At 38.6% G+C, this 18,490-nt stretch overlaps 2 protein-coding genes across 4 annotated transcripts in view; both read left to right on the top strand.

Moving 5' to 3' along the window:
- Nucleotides 1–303: 303 nt before the first annotated feature.
- On the top strand, nucleotides 304–8,600 carry LOC141428480 (uncharacterized; the record flags this gene model as incomplete). Its single annotated transcript, XM_074088473.1, is given in 4 exon segments — nucleotides 304–471; nucleotides 1,701–1,789; nucleotides 5,192–5,297; nucleotides 8,436–8,600. Coding segments are annotated over 4 exon segments (434 nt in total), but the record flags the coding sequence as incomplete, so codon positions are not given.
- A 9,310-nt stretch (nucleotides 8,601–17,910) lies between these two features.
- LOC141428479 (uncharacterized) overlaps nucleotides 17,911–18,490 on the top strand; it is a 44,074-nt gene continuing 43,494 nt past the window's right edge. For all 3 annotated transcript variants that reach the window (XM_074088472.1, XM_074088468.1, XM_074088470.1), the window contains exon 1: nucleotides 17,911–18,065. Coding sequence is in view for 2 of the 3 variants with exons in the window: in XM_074088468.1 (XP_073944569.1) it covers nucleotide 18,065 (1 nt within the window). In the remaining variant the exon portion in view is untranslated. The remainder of the gene's footprint in view (nucleotides 18,066–18,490) is intronic.

The raw sequence follows: 18,490 nt of genomic DNA, 5'->3' as shown, positions 1-18,490 counted from the left end.
TCAGAAAAAGATTACTTAATTTTTTCGTAATGGCTACGGAACCCTATTTTGGGCGTGTCCGACACGCTCTAGGCCGGTTTTATTGCATGCCCTCCACACCGCTGCTTAAAATACGGAATCGCAGTGACGTGCCGCAAATGTCACGAATTTTATTCGGTAAATTTTTAAGACAATAGTTGCTTGCTGGCCTGTTTGCTTGCTTTTGAAGTGCTCTTGTTTAACGCAAGTGAAGCTGTAGGTAAAAGGGAGTACCTATTTAAATAAGATATCCTTATTATTAAGTCTGATCATATTATTTTACAGTGCTGAAGAATTGCTGCATAACCGTGGAACTAAAAAAGGGGTCTATGATAATAGCAATATGCGCAACATTGAAAGTGGTATTTTTTGTGTTTATTATTGTTCTTGGTGCACTGGTGGCGCCCGATGGCGACAAAGGCAAAGACGATAATGATGTAGGGTCATTCAGTCGTAAGTTGGTGCAACTGTATTATGCCCGGTTCACATTATTCTAGTAAAATCGTGCCAGTTTGTAGAGACAGGGGTCAAACGTAACAAAATTTGACTAAGGACTCATATCTCTGAAACGAGTGATGGTATGGAAGTGGTTATTAGTTCATATCCACGAAAACTTATCTAGCTACAATTAATTACATTAAAAATAAAAATCTGTAAAAGAATAATAAGAAAAAATACACTTTTTTGAAAAAACTCAGGTGTTACTTTTAACCCCGGTTTTGGGGCTAATATTAACAGAACTGGGGCTAGTTTTAACAGGAGGGGCATGAACGTAATATAAAACAGATGGTTTAATGGTGAAATTAAACAAGTGGTTCTTCAAGAAAAATATTTATTGAGCCCACTGGGCTCTATATTTTCTTAGCAACATTATTTGATGATTAATATAATTTTACAGTGATTATAATTAATTTTCAGGAAGCCATTTCTATATTGTTCGGTGATTCAGTTTTAGTGACACATCTATTATTTTGGATTGGAACCCAATATAATTATTTGATGATCAATATTGTTTCCGAGCAATTTTTAAATAATATTTATGTAACCGTTTTAAATTTCGGCAAGTTTAAGATTCGGCGTAAATAAATTATGCAAAACCTGTTATGCGTAATCAGTTTCGGACATTAAAAAATATGCCAAATAGATGGCACCCGTTGTAAACCAGTGTCCCAATAGGGGTGAGGTGACCTTTCTTGTTGCCATCAACGTAGAGAGCAGTTGTTTTTGTTTACCAAATTATAATATGACCTTCAAACTGAGACATGGATGCACAGAAAAACCAGAAAAAGAGACCAGCACTGGGAATCGAACCCAGGTCTTCAGCAATCCGTGCTGCGTGCTATAACCCCTACACCACTGCTGGACAGGAATCTAGACACAAATTTTTCCTATGCATACATATCTCAGGTTGCTTATTTCTACTATGCTACTTAAGCAGCAGCACTAGCGACATCTATGTTGCGTCGACAGACGTCATATTGTTTCGGAACTAACCGCTCGCCCAGACAAGAAATGTCGCTACTAAGCAATCAAATTATGATTGGTTTTTTGGAGTATTTTTGTATTTTTTTTATTTCAACTCCAAATTTGTTACTTTTACGGGTATCCCGTGAAACCATATCGTAAATGAAACTGCGGATTTAAGCGGCAAAATTAAATTTAATTCTTATTTTTATTTTCAGCCCTCGCAAGTACCTTCCTCATAATTTGGTTAATCATGCTATTTCCTCATATAATTTCCGTCGTTTTACTACTCGTAGGAATGATATTGGTAAGAAAAACTAATTTAAAATTTTTAGGTTCCTCGACCTACTTTATTCAAGTATAGGTAGTTTCGCCAGACTTGAGGTCACACAGACAAGCACAAGTCGTGTTATGACAACGACAGCAGGATTTTGAATTTACTAATTAATTTTATTCATTCTCCATTTGTGCAATAAGTTCTTTTTGTAGTTGCGTGTGTCACTGCGTGTGTATTCACTTCAACTCTGGTGGAACTACCTAAAAAATCTATAATAAAAAATTTAAAAAACCCCCGACACACAAAAAAACTCCTGAAAAAAAACGCCGACAAAAAACGCCGCCAAAAAGACAACTAAAAAGTAAAAAATTATTATGCCCTACCTAGTTGTTGCCCGCGACTTCATCTGCGAAGAATTCGTTTATCCCTATCCCGCGGGGACTATGCTGATTTTCCGCAAAATTAGCCTAAGTTAATTTAGTATAAGTACCTAGTAACTTTTTTTTTATCTAAGCGTCGTCGGTGTCGGGGGACCGCTAAGATTAACAGGAGGTACTTATACTAAATGAACTTAGGTTAATTTTGCGGGAATCAGCATAGTCCCGCGAGATAGGGACAAACGAATTCTTCGCATATGAAGTCGCGAGCAACAGCTAGGTAGGGCATAATTATTTTTTACTTTTTAGTTATCTTTTTTGGCGGCGTTTTTTTTCAGGAGGTTTTTGTGTGTCGGCGGTTTTTTTAATTTTTAATTTAGTTTTTTTTTATTTCATGTTTTTTAAACTGGTATATATTTTTAAAGTGTACTAGTAGGTGTGTGTAGGTGTGGTGTGTGGTGTAGGGGTTATAGCACGCAGCACGGATTGCTGAGGACCTGGCTTCGATTCCCAGCGCTCTCATTCGTCTCTTTTTCTGGTTTTTCTGAGCATCTATGTCTCAGTTTGTATTTTCAATGAACTAGTATGTTGGATATCCTGGCTGCAGCATCAGCTCATCGTGTTGCCACCATTGTATTGTATGTAGAATCAAATACTGATCAAAAGGAATGAAACACGACATATCTGCAATTAATTTTTCAAGAGTATACCTACTGGTGTGCTGGATATCCTGGCTGCAGCATCAGCTCATCCTGTTGCCACCATTGCATTGTATGTAGAATCAAATACTGATCAAAACGAATCCAAACACGATATATCTGCTATGGTTTTATAAAGAGTGTACCTACTAGTATTCTGGATATCCTGGCTGCAGCATCAGGCCGAGAATTCCATAATCTTGCATAGTTATATAGCATACATGGGTGTTTCAAATTTTAGATCCCAAATATGTTTGAAAGTAAAGTAAATACCCATTATGCGTCTATGATTCCTACCGCAGCGAACAAAAGAACTGATGATTTTGAAACGGCTAAACCAATTTTGATAAAACATGTCTAAGAACCATTGCTAGAAAACCTGCTTTCAAATAAAACAAACCGCATTCAAATCGGTCTACCCGTTTAAGAGCTACGGTGCCACAGACAGACACACAGCCAGACGCACAGACACACATAGCGGTCAAACTTATAACACCTCTCTTTTTGCGTCGGGGGTTAATAAAAAGAGAATCCTTATAAAATTAGAAAGAAAATAAACATTTATTCGTGACAGTTAACTAAACATAAATGACAGACAAACGAGAAAACAATGTAGGCAAGAAACTATCACGACACGGCACCCCAGCGTAGCTAATACCCTTTGTCGGACCCTAACTGATTACTCCTTTCATCTACTCAAAGGTTGACTGGTAGAGATCCCTTAAAGGGATAAGTCCGCCTTTGTACAAGTCTCTCAATGTTTGTCAATTGTGTTTTGTTTCTTTCCTTTTGTACAATAAAAAGTTTACATACTTACATACATACATTTGAATGGGTCCCGACTGTTGAACCTTAAATGAGCTTTTTGACAGAGTTCTAGACCACTAGACTTATTTTCTTCCTTTTAGTTTTTAAAGCAGTCGGGGTTTTTGATTTTTTAAATTTAATGATTTTTATTTAATACTTTTTTGATATTTCTGTGAAAATAGTAGATTAAAAAAAAATCAAAAACCCGGCTGCTAAAACTAAAAGGAAGAAAATAAGCCTAGTGGTCTAGAACTCTGTTAAGTAGCTAATTTAAAGTTCAACACTGGGACCCACACACTTTTTTGATATTTATGTGAAAACGGTAGATTAAAAGTATTATAACCTGTATATATTTAGAATGGGCTAATTATTAGCTTTTATTTGATACCCATATTGTTACAATACAAAATATTTTTTTCTTTCCTCCGCCATATTTTTTTTCGCAGACGCCAAATTGAAATATTATATAGCCTCTGTCACTCCGATAGTTATGACGAATCCAATGATACCTCATATGTTAAAATCCGTTTAGCCGTTTAAGCTGCAGCGAGGACCAAAGAAATGGACATACATACCCACATACCCACATACATACATACATACACTCGAAAAACATAACCCTCCTTCGGGCAGTCGGGTAAAAAAGTATTATAACCAATGTATATTTAGAATGGGCTAATTATTAGCTTTCATTTGATTCCCATATTGTTAAAATACAAAATATATGTCGGAATGAAACCCAGAAAGTCAATCACACATTATTTAATTGGAACACAATTCAAATTATAACGGTAACTTTTCAAATTTAAACTATAACGGCAAAGAGGCAGACGATCCGACGGGATAACACGCGCGCTCCGGTTGCGAGTCTCCACGAGAATGACGCTCGGCCGCGCGCCGGTTCTCGCCGTTCCGTCAGCACGTGATCGCGACAGTAGCGCCATCGGAAAGCGCCAAACACGCGCTGAGCCTCTTTGACGTCAAATCAACTCCTTTTTATGATTTGCGCCGACATATATTTTTATTATTCCTTCGCCATATTTTTTTTGCAGACGTCATATTGAAATATTATATAACCTATGTCACTCCGACAGTTATGACAAATCCAGTGATACCTCATATGTTACAATCCGTCCAGCCGTTTAGGCTGCAGCGAGGACCAAAGAAATGGACATACATACCCACATACATACATACATACTTACATACATACATACATACGCTCGAAAAACATAACCCTCCTTCGGGCAGTCGGGTAACAAAGAGTTCTAAGTTCAAATTACAATGATGTTATGAGATCTGTGTCGTACTTACTGGACACTTCTGCATTCCGAATTCAAAACCTCTCTACTTGCTCGAGACTTGTGATCTTTGTCCGGTATTATTAACGTTCTGGAGAATTTTGCAGATGTACTTAATGGCGACATTACGTAAAGGTATCCTTTTTCCTTCCTTTTTGAGAAACAATATTCTCATTGTTTTCTACAGGAGAGGAGAGGAGAGAGGTTACTCTTTGTGGTATGAAAGATTTAAATTTTGCTTGTTCGCAGGAAAATGGGTGGTTGATGCTGCCATGGCTTATAATATCCGCTTTAATGGACATTTTGTTTGCATTGACGGCCATATCAATGACTACAGCGATATCGGCGCACATGTGTAAGTAAGATTTACGTTTTTAATATTAAATATTAAGTAAAGAAATTTTATTTTTAAAATAAACATCTAAATTATGATTGGTTTTTTGGAGTCTTTTTGTATTTTTTATTTCAACTCCAAATTTGTTACTTTTACGGGTATCCCGTGAAACCATATCGAAAATACAAACTGAGACATGGATGCACAGAAAAACCAGAAAAAGAGACCAGCGCTGGGAATCGAACCCAGGTCCTCAGCAATCCGTGCTGCGTGCTTTAACCCCTACACCACCGCTGGACAGGAATCTAGACACGAATTTTTCCTATGCATACATATCTCAGGTTGCTTATTTCTACTATTCTACTTATGCAGCAGCACTAGCGACATCATGACATGTGTTTGAAATTTACCACGAGCTTTGCGGTGAAGGAAAACATCGTGAGGAAACCTGCACAAACCTGCGAAGAAATTCAATGGTGCGTGTGAAGTTCCCAATCCGCACTGCGCCCGCGTGGGAACTATGGCCCAAGCCCTCTTGTTCTGAGAGGAGGCCTGTGCCCAGCAGTGGGACGTATATAGGCTGGGTTGATGATGATGATGATGATGACTAGCGACATCTATGTTCCGCTCTCATCGAGAGACGTCACACTCTTTCGGAATCAACCGCTCACCCAGACAAGAGATGTCGCTACTAAGCAATCAAATTCGTTAACTTAAGATTCAACACCCAGGACAGTATCTCACTAATATGTCCCGACTGTTGAGCTTTAAGTTACTTGACAGAATTCTAAACCACTTGACTTGTTTGTGTCAAAACAATTTAGTTAAAATTAATATAATTGTTGTGATATTCCGATTTTAAAGATTTTTTAATGCTGACTGATAAATGTTTCTACAGTATCCAAGAACTGAACTGAACTGAACTGAACTGTAATCATATGTTCATTGTGAATAAGTAAAATTAAAATATTTCATTTCATTTCATAAAGATTTTTTGAAAAATCTACACCAGACACTAGCAGTAATTTTTTGAGTCCTGGTATTCGGATTTTTTAGGGTTCCGTAGCCAAAATGGCAAAAACGGAACCCTTATAGTTTCGCCATAATATGTCTGTCTGTCTGTCCGTCCGCGGATTTGCTGAGGGACTGTCAATGCTAGAAAGCTGTAATTTTGCACGAATATATGTATATGTAAACTATGCCGACAAAATGGTACAATAAAAATTAAAAAAAATATCATTTTTTTAGAGTACCTACCTCCCATAGACGTAAAGTGGAGGTGATTTTTTTCTCTCATCCAACCTTCAAGTGTGGGGTATCATTGGATAGGACTTTAATAATACACTGTGTCTTAAGGGCGGTAAATAAGGAATTACGAACGAGAGTCTATTAGAAGCCCGAAGTCGAAGACTGAGGGCTTTAATGAGTCGATGTTCGTAATTCTAGTACCGCCCATGTGACATACAATGTTTTTCATCACATTTGCAAGTAAAATAATATATTTGTAAAAGAAAAAATATAGTTCTTCCAATATTAGCGATACCTTAGGCTGTGCTCTTGGCAGCGTCGCCCTCAACCTCCCTTGGCATGCGCCGCAACGTGCGTGTGCATGTAGACCATGTAGTCCTGCAGCAACAGCGCGCGTACGGGCACGCGGCACGGCGCAGCACCATCAGTACGGGCACGGACCCATTTACCGACCTTGGGCTTCTTGGCAAGAAAATGTGTACGCGCAATGACTCATTTACCGACCAAGGGTTTCATGACAAGCACATTAAGGTCGAGGGTTTTATTTGGGGGGTTGCAACCAAGGTAGCCTGCATGTTATGACACTGTTTACGAGCAAGTGTGATGAAAAAATATTTAGGGGGTTGCTCAAACGATTTTTCGTGATCTGTTTGCCAAATATTCAACTTTAAAGTGAAAATTTTCGTTAAAATCGGGCGTCCCTCCCTCTAAAATCTAAACCGGACATGGTGGGTAGAAAAATTTGAAAAAAATCAGGATGGTTTTAAGTATATCAAACATACAAGGAAAACTATAACGGTTAAGTTTTCTTGAGAATTATTAGTAGTTTAAGAGTAAATAGCGACCTAAGGTATAAAATCTATCTATATGTATAAATAAAAATGAATCGTAAAATGTGTTGCTAATCGCAAAACTCGAGAACGGCTAGACCGATTTTCCTAATTCTTTTTTTGTTGTGTTCGTTATTGTCAAGAGAAGGTTTTTATGGAAGACATTTTAGAAAAATTACAACGGGGGCGAAGCCGCGGGCAACAGCTAGTATATAATAAATATAAATATACCGTGGGACACTTGACACCAATTACCTAGTCCCAAACTAAGCAAAGCTTGTACTATGGACACTAGGCAACGGATAAACATACTTATATGGATAAATACATACTTAAATACATATTATACACATAAGACCCGAGAACAAACATTCGTAGGTATTATTCATACAAATATCTGCCCCGGCCGCGATTCGAATCCGGGACCTCAAGCTTCGTAGTCAGCTTCTCTAACCACTTGGCCATCCAGTCGTATACACCTAAACTTGGAATATGCCGTACAAAATACGAAATCCTTAGAAAAATATTACTTAATTTTTTCGTAATGGCTACGGAACCCTATTTCGGGCGTGTCCAACACGTTCTTGGCCAGTTTTTTTATTCAAAATAGTTTAAAACTATTATTTTGCTCTTTTCTAAGTACCGTTTAGATTTGGGCTGCAACCTGTAAAATGCCAGACATACACATTTTGTCGGTATAGTTGCTACATAATTATGTTTGTCCTAAATTACAGCTTTTGAACACTAGAGTCTCTGAGCAAAGCTGCGGACGGACGGACAGACAGACACACAGACATGACGAAACAAGAAGGGTCGCATTTTTTTTTTAAACGCGTCAGTGTAGTGTGGTGGTGGTGATAGATGGGTTTGTGTGATTTGTGTGTGTTCTTACAGTGTGGAGGTGGAGGAACTGCATGAACACGCATATTTTGCATAAGCTTAGCTATCGTAAGGTCGCGGGTGAGCAAGGAAATTATTTTAGTTCATTAAATATTATGTGTTACCTACGGCAAAATAATGTGTTAAGTAAGTATCATTTATGCTTTTTCAATTATTTAAATTAGGTTTTTCTTTCCTGCAGTTGTGATGCTCGCTGTGGACGGCTACTTTCACTTGGTGGTATTGAGCTACTTTCTAGAAATCAAAGGTTAAAGCCTACGGAGTTTTTAAGTGATTATTTACATTTAAATTATGTTTCACGACTGTCTACTGTCTTGGAAAATTATATTATGCTTACTTCTATTGACACGTTGTTTTTTTATTACTATCAAATGTAACTTACTAAAAGTGTAAATTAGTACATCTTGTCTTAATTTTTCAAATTTTTCTTTTAATTAATTTACATGACGTTGTCTTGCATGATTGTTTACATACGAGTATTCAGTTTTAAATTTACAATCAACCAGAAGGTATAAAAGTGTTTTTAATGGCAAGCACGACAACTGAATCGGCACTTTATTCAACTCCTGACAAACTTGATCTCAGACACAGAAGTAATAATAAATCTCGGAGGATATTTTGTGCTCAAACTTGTGGATACTTTTACTCGAGGTTCTGCAATTTTCATAGATCGTTATTTCACTTCTTTACAATCTATTGGGAAGAGAAATAAAGGTAACAGGAACGTTAATGAAAAATAGAGTGCCTGAATATCAACGGCCCAATGCAAAGAAAAAAAAAGCGTTTATTGTTCAAGTCTGACGCTATGTTACGAAGAGCTGGAAGAGGCTCTTTCAATTGCGTTGTACGTTGTAAGGGGCGACAATATGATAGCCGTAGTAAAGTGGTTAGACAGCAAACCAATTTATGTTGCATCAACTGATGCAGCTGTTCAACCATTACCATTAGGAACATGTCGTCGCTGGAGCAAACAGAAAGAGGAGTATATTGAAGTCGAAAATACAAACTGAGACATGGATACACAGAAAAACCAGAAAAAGAGACCAGCGCTGGGAATCGAACTCAGGTCCTCAGCAATCCGTGCTGCGTGCTATAACCCCTACACCACCGCTGGACAGGAATCTAGACACGAATTTTTCCTGTGCATACATATCTCAGGTGGCTTATTTCTACTACGCTATTTATGCACTCTTTCGGAACCAACCGCTCACCCAGACAAGAGATGTCGCTGTTAAGCAATCAAATTATGATTGTGTTTTTTTTTTAAGCAAAGCTAATTTGACATAGGTACTTATGTGGGGTGGATGACAGTGCAAGTACAATCAACAAAAAGCACAGTCGACAAGAGCTTGTATTAAAAATTAAGGCGCGCTTATAGAAGAATTTTCGGTATTTGAGGGGGTGAAGCAGACGACGCGGTGGAGGCGATTGCGGGGCGCCTCGCGCATCTGTCACGCAGCCCGTTGACGGCCATATTCTGTTTGTATCCGTATTCTGGTTAATGTGAATTCCGGATTTTTCCTTAAAATTATAATTACACATTTTTTTGGTTTAATAAAGAAAATCTTCGTTTAATATGAATAGTCTTGGTAATAAACAAATTATTTATGCCTCTTCATGCCCACAGTTTGATTTGTAACGTAGGGAATGGATATACATTTAGACTGAATAGGTCGATAGATAGATATGATGAAAAGGATATAAAGGTAAATCAATACAAATAAAAAAACATTTTTATTTCAATCTGAAAATCTCGATTACAAGCTAGGCAAATCTATACATATAATAATAAAACAGTAAAGAAAAAGTTGTCTGTTCACTTTTACGAAATGAAATGAAATCATTTATTCAGTAAATAGGCCGCAATGGGCACTTTTACACGTCATTTTTTAAACTACCACCGCTTTCGGAAAGACCATCATTATTCATTGCCAAGAAGAATGCGCCGCAAGAAACTTGGCAGAAAGTCGTTTTTTTCAAAATAAAATAATTGCAAATAAAATAGGTACTAAAAAACTACAGTATACAATTAAAGAAAAAATTACAAAAAAAATATTATTATAATACAGGGATGTATGGGGTCCCTTAGTTTCAAAACTAAACACTAACTATATCTAAACTATATCTACGTTCAGTAGAAGTGTAGAATGCTTCCACCGTCATAAATAAAATAAAAATCTGAAATATACATTTCAGGTCAAGCAACCATTAAGCTTTTGGATTCCGAAGGCAAGCTCACGTCTGCCGCCCCCAAAGTTAGCTCACACGCACCTAATGTCATGCTCTGAAAGCAGAGCGGTACCGAGGACATGGTAATGCTTCCGTTCCCATAAGCTCTATGGGCCAAGGGGATGTATAAAGTCCCTGAGTTAATCATAATAACTCAGAAACTACTAAACAGAAATCAACGAAATTTTGTGTAGTGATAGCTTATTGGTGTTGTTGTCCAGGCTTCTCAGCAGGAATACAAAGTTAAGGATCTATAAAACTGTCGTAAGACCTGTCCTTATGTATGGCTGTGAGGCCTGGACACTAACACACAAAGAGGAATATCAACTCCTTGTAGCGGAAAGGAAGGTCTTGCGTAAGATCCTGGGACCTGTCAAGAGAGACGACGGCTCGTGGAGGATCCGTAAAAAGAGAGAGATCCAGGAGCTGGTGGCTGAACCCAACATCATCGGCATAACAAAATCACACAGACTTCGCTGGTTCGGCCACCTACTACGAATGGGAGAGGATCGGGCTGCCGAAAGAGCGTACGCTGGGAGGACAGTGTCCAGGCGGATCATCGACGTCTCCACGACCACGACTGGCGACGTGGCTGTGCACGATCGGGACAGATGGCATGCTCTTGTTTCGGAGGCCAAGACCCTCTTTGGGTCCCTGAGCCAAATTAGTTAGATAGCTTATTAGTCTGGTCAACATTTAGGATACTTTATGTTACGGAAAATAAATATTTTTGGATATAATAAAAAATTGCTCTAAATCGGATTCCGTGCGGACGCAGTCGACGGCAACAATTAGTTTTAAATAAATTTATAGCTCTTCCAAAATTGTCTGGAGCATGAAGCGATGCTTTTCTTATTTTCGTGACTTGAGAAGTATAGATATGTAGGAGAAAGTTATTTATCTTCAGTCAGAGGAGATTCCAAAGTTGATTGTCTGGAGCATGAAGCGATGTTTTCCCTATTTTCGTCGCTTGAAAAGTATCTAGATATGTAGAAGAAAGTTCTTTTTCTTCAGTCAGAGGAGGTTCTACAGTTATTTTTGATGAAGATTCTTTTTCCCTTAGTGGCATTCCCCGAGCTCGACGGGAATCAACAATTTCGGGTAGTAACCAGTCCATATAAAATAAAATTAGTTTGTCTTTCATTTTTTTCCCCAAAATGTATCATCTATAAGTATGATTGCTGTTTTGAGGTGATGATTTTCACCACTCCACACAGCAAATATACACTGTGCTCGACACGTGACATGGAGACCTTGGATCTGGTCATACCAGTTACTATTTTTGTTAATTTCAGTAGTTTTAGTTTCCTTTTCATAATTCTACATCTGAATTTCGTTTTCTTTGATACATTTTTCAAGTCCATTTCTAAAGGCTACACTTCAACCGGGCACTTTATTTCACTTTTACTTAAAGATGATACATTTTGGGAGAAAAAATTAAAGACAAACTAATTTCAAAATTGAAAATACAAACTGAAATATAGATGCACAGAAAAACCGGAAAAAAAGGACCAGCACTAGAAATCGAACCCAGGTCCTCGGTATTCTGTACCGCGTGCTATACCGCTACACCACTGCTGGTCCACCAGCAGTGACCAGCAGTGGTGGTTGACCGGCAGTGGTGTAGCGGTATAGCACGCGGTACGGAATACCGAGGACCTGGGTTCGATTCCCAGTGCTGGTCTTATTTTTCTGGTTTTTCTGTGCATCTATATTTCAGTTTGTATTTTCAATTTAGGTTTTACGGGATGACCGTAAGAGAAAAAAAAATTGGAATGGAAATAAAAAATATAAAAAGATTCCAAAAAAACAATCTTGATTTACGTGAAGGTAAATTACAAATCGAAGTTCCTATAATAAATAAGTCGCTGATAAGGTAGGTGGTAGGCGTCGTAATGTACGGTCTGGTACACACGGACCGCATTCCAATTGCAATCCGGCTGTAAAATGGCAGAACTACATCAGAACTGCGTAAGAACTGCACTCCGACTGCCTAAAATGGCAGTTGGAATGCAGTCCTCTGACAGTCGGGTCCAGTGCTGGTGCAGTTGTACTAACTGCGCAATAACTGCATCCAAACTCCCATTTTGCAGCCGGATTGCAGTTGGAGTACATGTTTTTGTCAATAATTTATTAGTGCAACCAAGTGCAACCATCTTATTTTATTAAAATAATTTATGTTAAATAACTTGGCTGAATGCAAGATATTACCTTTGCCTGCAAAAAAATGAGAAAATCTAAACTTAGATCGAAACTGTTGCATCTACTATCAGAAATGTCAGTGAAACTGTCAAAGGGATCAAGCAGGGCTACTACGACACTCGAAACTAGAAGTTCGTGTCGTGCGGTCCCTCTGACACTTATACTATTTAATACGAGAGCGAGAGGGACGGTACGATACGAACTTCGAGTTTCGTAGTAGCCGCAAGGTTCGCCGCATGTTCGCCGTGAGTAGTATAGGTTATACAACGTGCCTACAATTTGTATGGCAGTCGCGGTAGAATCTGGACGAAGCCGTCCGCGTCCGTGAGCAGCCGAGGCCTGCGCCAACCAGCTTGCGGTCGTAGTACGAATGTGAAATCCGCTCAGCAGGGCTGCTACAAAACTCGAAGATCGTGGGTTGCGGTCCCTCTGACACTTATACTATTTAATACGAGAGCGAGAGGGACGGTACGATACGAACTTCGAGTTTCGAGTTTCATAGTAGCCGCAAGGTTCGCCGCATGTTCGCCGTGAGTAGTATAGGTTTATACAACGTGCCTACAATTTGTATGGCAGTCGCGGTAGAATCTGGACGAAGCCGTCCGCTTCCATGAGCAGCCGAGGCCCGCGCCAACCAGCTTGCGGTCGTAGTACGAATGTGAAATCCGCTCAGCAGTGCTACTACGAAACTCGAAGTTCGTGGGTTGCGGTCCCTCTGACACTTATACTATTTAGTACGAGAGCGAGAGGGACCGCACGACACGAACTTCGAGTTTGGAGTTTCGTAGTAGCCCTGCTGACTCGGCCCGACTCCGGCCGGTCGATTAGTGTGTGGTAGGTACTTACCGTTTAGGTACTCTAATGCTTCTCATATGTGCTCTGAGTTCACTTATGCGTTTCCTCTTTCGCTTAACTTTTTTATACTGCGATTACCCATATTATTTGCTCTCAAAAGTAGTACTAGCGCGTTAGAAAAATGTGCACAGGTCCGTCGTCGACTACGTACACGCGTGTACTGGCGACTGGGAAATACTTGGCCGCCGCCGCGCGCTAGAACCGTTTTATTTTGCCAAAGACGAAATAAATTGGTATGATTGATGTACTCAACCTATTGAAAATCTATGAAGCATAAATCTAAATCTACTAAAAACTATTTAATAAAGCAAATTTTGTGTTGATATTCATAATAGTTTTCATAATATTTGGTTTAACGTGTAAATGAAGGCTCTTTTTCAAAAAAATAATCTATCGAGGTTTTTGTCAGCAATCGTGTTTTTGATGAAGTCAAAAACTAGCTAATAGACTGAAAATATACATATAAAAAAATTGCAGTTGTAAGTATTGTGTAAGTACATTTTAAATATTTTCTAAAATTGTACTTTTCACTAAGTACAGCGCCTTAAGTTTATAGATTTCGCCTGCCACCATATTATATAGTCCATTTGATAGTAAGTAGGTTGAGACCCATTTGACATAATAAATCTCAGGGCCAGGCAAGTACTGCAGGGCAAAAAGTAAATAATACTTACAAACATACTATTTTACAGGTAATTTTTATATTTATATTTTTTAATAAAAGAAAGAAGACATTTATTCACTAACACAGAAGACACACATATACAGGAAAATTTACACAAATAAAAAAAAAAAATAATAAATTACAGAAAAACACATGAAAATAGTAAATACATATACACAATTCTGTGTGTCCCCGCGAAAGCGAAACGGTCGCTGACAGCATTATGATGAAGCGTTACACGCCTGCAGCGCCGATTTTCTGCCAATATTAATATAATATTTTATTTGTAATATTTTACTTATTTACACTTTACACAGTTACAAATTTGTAAAGGTATTTATATTTTAGATTTGACTTATTCATATTTAAAAAAAAATATTTACACAAACATTGTTAACAGACAAAAAATAAACAAATAAATAAAAATAAATTTATTTATTTACATCTACGATGAGATCTGTCAATGCCTGTACTTAATCAATAAGTTCTATAAAGAGCCCAAAAAGGGCGTTGTTAAACTAGTAGGTATATAAGGAGATAACTTAGAAATAAAAGACCTTTTTTCGCCATCACGTTAGGTTAGCCGGCAACGGTCGGCACCAAACAATTCATCTGTATTTTATTCTTCCCAAAATCAAGATTGGTTTTTGGAGTCTTTTTGTATTTTTTTTTATTCCAACTCCAAATTTTGTGGTCATCCCGTGAAATCCACATCGAAAATACAAACTGAAACATAGATGCACAGAAAAACGAGTAAAGCTCTGGTCTCTTTTTCTGGTTTTTCTGTGCATCTATGTTTGTTTGTATTTTCCCAGAATTACCCAAATTTAACACCGTTATTATTCGGAAACTGACATGACATAATTGGTGTTGTCAACGTTAGCTACACACCGAAAACTCAGATTGCAAGCCTACTTGATTTTCAGAAACGAATTTCATTATAGCTTATCTGCAATCAAACAAACACTTATGCCACAGTGTAAGAAAATGTACGAGAAAATTTTACAAGTTCCATTATAAAATGATTAAAATCAATTATTCGGTGCTCCAAATCTTGAATTTCGGTCTCAATCTGAAACAAACGTTTATTTGACTTTTTATTTAAGGTTCAACTGTGTAATTTGAGTACAATACAATAAGGCATGATACTATGATAGTTGAGACCTTAATCGAACGAAAAACTGTTTTTGCAAAAATACTTTTGGTTTCAAACGGGTAACGGTTACGGCTGAAAGCAATTTCAAAGAGTCATTCGAAAATAAAAGAAAAAAAATTAGGGTATTTTGGAACTAGTGTTTTGAGAACTATGCATTATTAAAAATTATATTGCTGTCAATAACTCCACATTTAAACTTAAAGACGTAGAAAAGCTGTTTTACGACGGAATAGTAACAATAGACTTACAAATGGAAGAAATGCTGTGAGCACGTGGTCAGTGAAGAAAAAACATGTGGGACTTAGACGATGTTATGGAACTCGCGGAACATAATTCTTTTATTATAAATGTGAATGAAACTTGTGACGATTTTGAATAATTTTTAAAATAATAACGTAATATTTATATTTGAAAATAATGTGTAATAATAAGACTGCTTTTATGTAATAAATAGTTCTATTTTGAACCCCAGTATGAATACGGCTTTAGTCTGCAGTTGCACTGATGAGTCACTATTTTCTTAACGCGAATAGACTATACTACGAAATTCGAAAATCGAAGTTCGTGACGTTCCGTCCCTTTCACTCTCGTATTAAATAATATAAGCGTCAGCAGCACGGCAAGATACGAAGTTCGAATTTTGTACTTCGTAGTTCGGGCCCTACGTGACAAATACCATAGATGATATATAAGTATTTTTGGATCAGAATAGGACTAAATTATTCAAAAACCCTATCCTTTGAAATGGTTTTCGAATCAGGGTACATTGGTAAAATATGAACAATGCCATTTGTGATTCCGGCGCAGTCGGACGCTTACAGCGACCGTCGCCGACTAACGTATTCGTTTACATGCGTGACCTAGGTGCTTAACAACATCCTAGCGTTTGTTCAGGAGCACTGCGGATACGTTGATGAGTCCAGCCTGGCGGAGATATACTCCTCCTACACGGAGGCTGAGGTTGTCGCCGCCAAGGAGATGCTCAGTAACGCCACTTGCTTGACTTCTGTGCGCCTGGCGGCGCATCAGGACATCTTTCGGGTGTTAACTGAAACAGATCCGGATGACGTTCCAACATTTGTGCTGAAAGACCCCAGCAAGATGCAGCGAGTGACGTTTGAGCACGTCGATGTCGCGAGGCTTCTTAAGGATTGCGAGCGGATGTACGAGTAACCGCCATCCAGAAGAGGTTGGATACGTCGGAACGTGAGAATTCCGATCTGCGAGGAGAGTTGACCTCATTGCGCGATGCATCGGGCGAGGCAGCTCGGGCATGGGCGCATCAGCGAAACGTAGCACCGCGTCGCCGCGGCCCACCTATTGCGCAAGCTGTTGACTTGTCGAACCGCACTAAGGCAACTAATACGTTACAGACCGGCCGCCGGTCGTTGACCCCGCATCCACTTTAGCGCGCATTGTCAACGTGCCGCCCAGCTTCGTGTCGCCTGCGACGGCTCCTGCTGCTCCTACTTCATCTCGGGTGCAAAAGGATTCTTATCTTACGCACAGGCGTATCGCCGCCCGTCGCGCTGCCCGCGCCCCTTAAACTCTGCGAAGGGAAGGGCCTCGATCAATCAGCGCCGAAAGTTATTATGAATGATGATGGCTTCACTCCGGTTGTAAATCGGAAACGCCGTCTAAAGCGCAATCGCAATCAGGGTGGGACCATTCATGCAGCGTCGTATCCAAGCTGCAGTACCGTTGGTGGACATTTATCTGTCGCGGTTGGATAAGAAGACGACAGAAGAGGAGGTCTTCGAGCACATTCGCGAAGCAGTCGAGGTTTGTTAACCGCCCGTTCGAGTCTAATAGAGCCAACAATTTTCGCTCTTTTATACTCCAAGTCCCGGCTAAGCAGCAGCCAGATGTTCCTGCACTCCGACTTCTGACCGGAGGGCGTGGTCTTCCGTCGCTTTAGGGAAGCAAGGATAGAAAAAAATCCCAAAATAACTTTTTTGTTACGTATATTTTGTGTTTTTAATGTCTTTTTGTTTTTTTTTGTATAATTTGAATTTAACAGCGCATTAGTTTTACTGTAATGATGTAATTTTTTATGGGTAAATAAATAAATAAAGTATGTCATGAAATATTGATCTCAAAGAAAAAAAGTAAAGTAAAGTAAAGTTTTTTGTATTTTTTTTATGTAGATTACTCATGTATCGAAACAATTTTTGCTATGGGCTACCGTTTCCGAGTTATTTACGAAAAACTACAAAAAGGGACCTTTTCATCCCGTTAGCTTCATCCTCACCCATAGTACTTTTAGTTTAGTATGTGGTTTTAAAATACCATTCCAAATTCGCTTATATACACGAACCCGATATTGCCGCGACCTCCTTGCGTCGTAGATTGCCCCTGCGGGTGTGTTGGTAGCCCGTTATAGGTTGTACTCTCCTACCTCTATAGTTATAGGTTAGGAACTTGTCAGGAATGTTTTTTTTTAACTGAACGGGTATCTATATTTTTATCTATAGGTACTTAACTCTTTGGTTCTGTCACACTCGTACCGAGGGACGAAGCGAAATGTCACTTTTTTAGTAACCAAAAACCATCAACAGGTCTTTACGTCAAAATTAACTTAATGCGGTAAAATAATCTTGTTTGAAATTACATATGCATAACAAACGAAGTGAAGCAAACTGAAGGAGCGGTTCTGATAAATTGTCGTTTTTTATGTTTGTAGTAAACAGCCACCGCTACAACAAGTACGTACCTGATTCCTTCTCATCTGATGTGACAGATTTTTTACTCTAGTTCCTTGGATGAAACTAATGCGAACTCTTATTCACTTTCTTAGATCATTCCTTCCTCACTAGAAAAGGATCTAGTGCAAAAAACTGACAGTAGTTCTATTAAAATATTTTTTTAACAAAAAAGTACAACAGACTCCAAAAAAAAATAACAAGAAATGTAACAGACTACAAAATCCTTGAAAATATTTTATAAGCACTAGGTACCTAGTTCTAAGTCTAGCTCGAAGTCGGTGCCTCAGCACGAGCCAGTAGGAATGGAACAATAGTCTTCTACCTCACCTACATACATACTATGGGTTTCATTCAATCCATCCTGCTGGGTCGTAGTGCTGAGTCACCGACTTCGAACTAGAACTAGTACTTAGAAGTAGGCAACT

The sequence above is a fragment of the Choristoneura fumiferana genome, chromosome 6 (assembly GCF_025370935.1).
Source record: "Choristoneura fumiferana chromosome 6, NRCan_CFum_1, whole genome shotgun sequence".
Taxonomy (NCBI): Eukaryota; Metazoa; Arthropoda; class Insecta; order Lepidoptera; family Tortricidae; genus Choristoneura; species Choristoneura fumiferana.
This window is presented reverse-complemented; position numbering and strand designations above follow the sequence as displayed.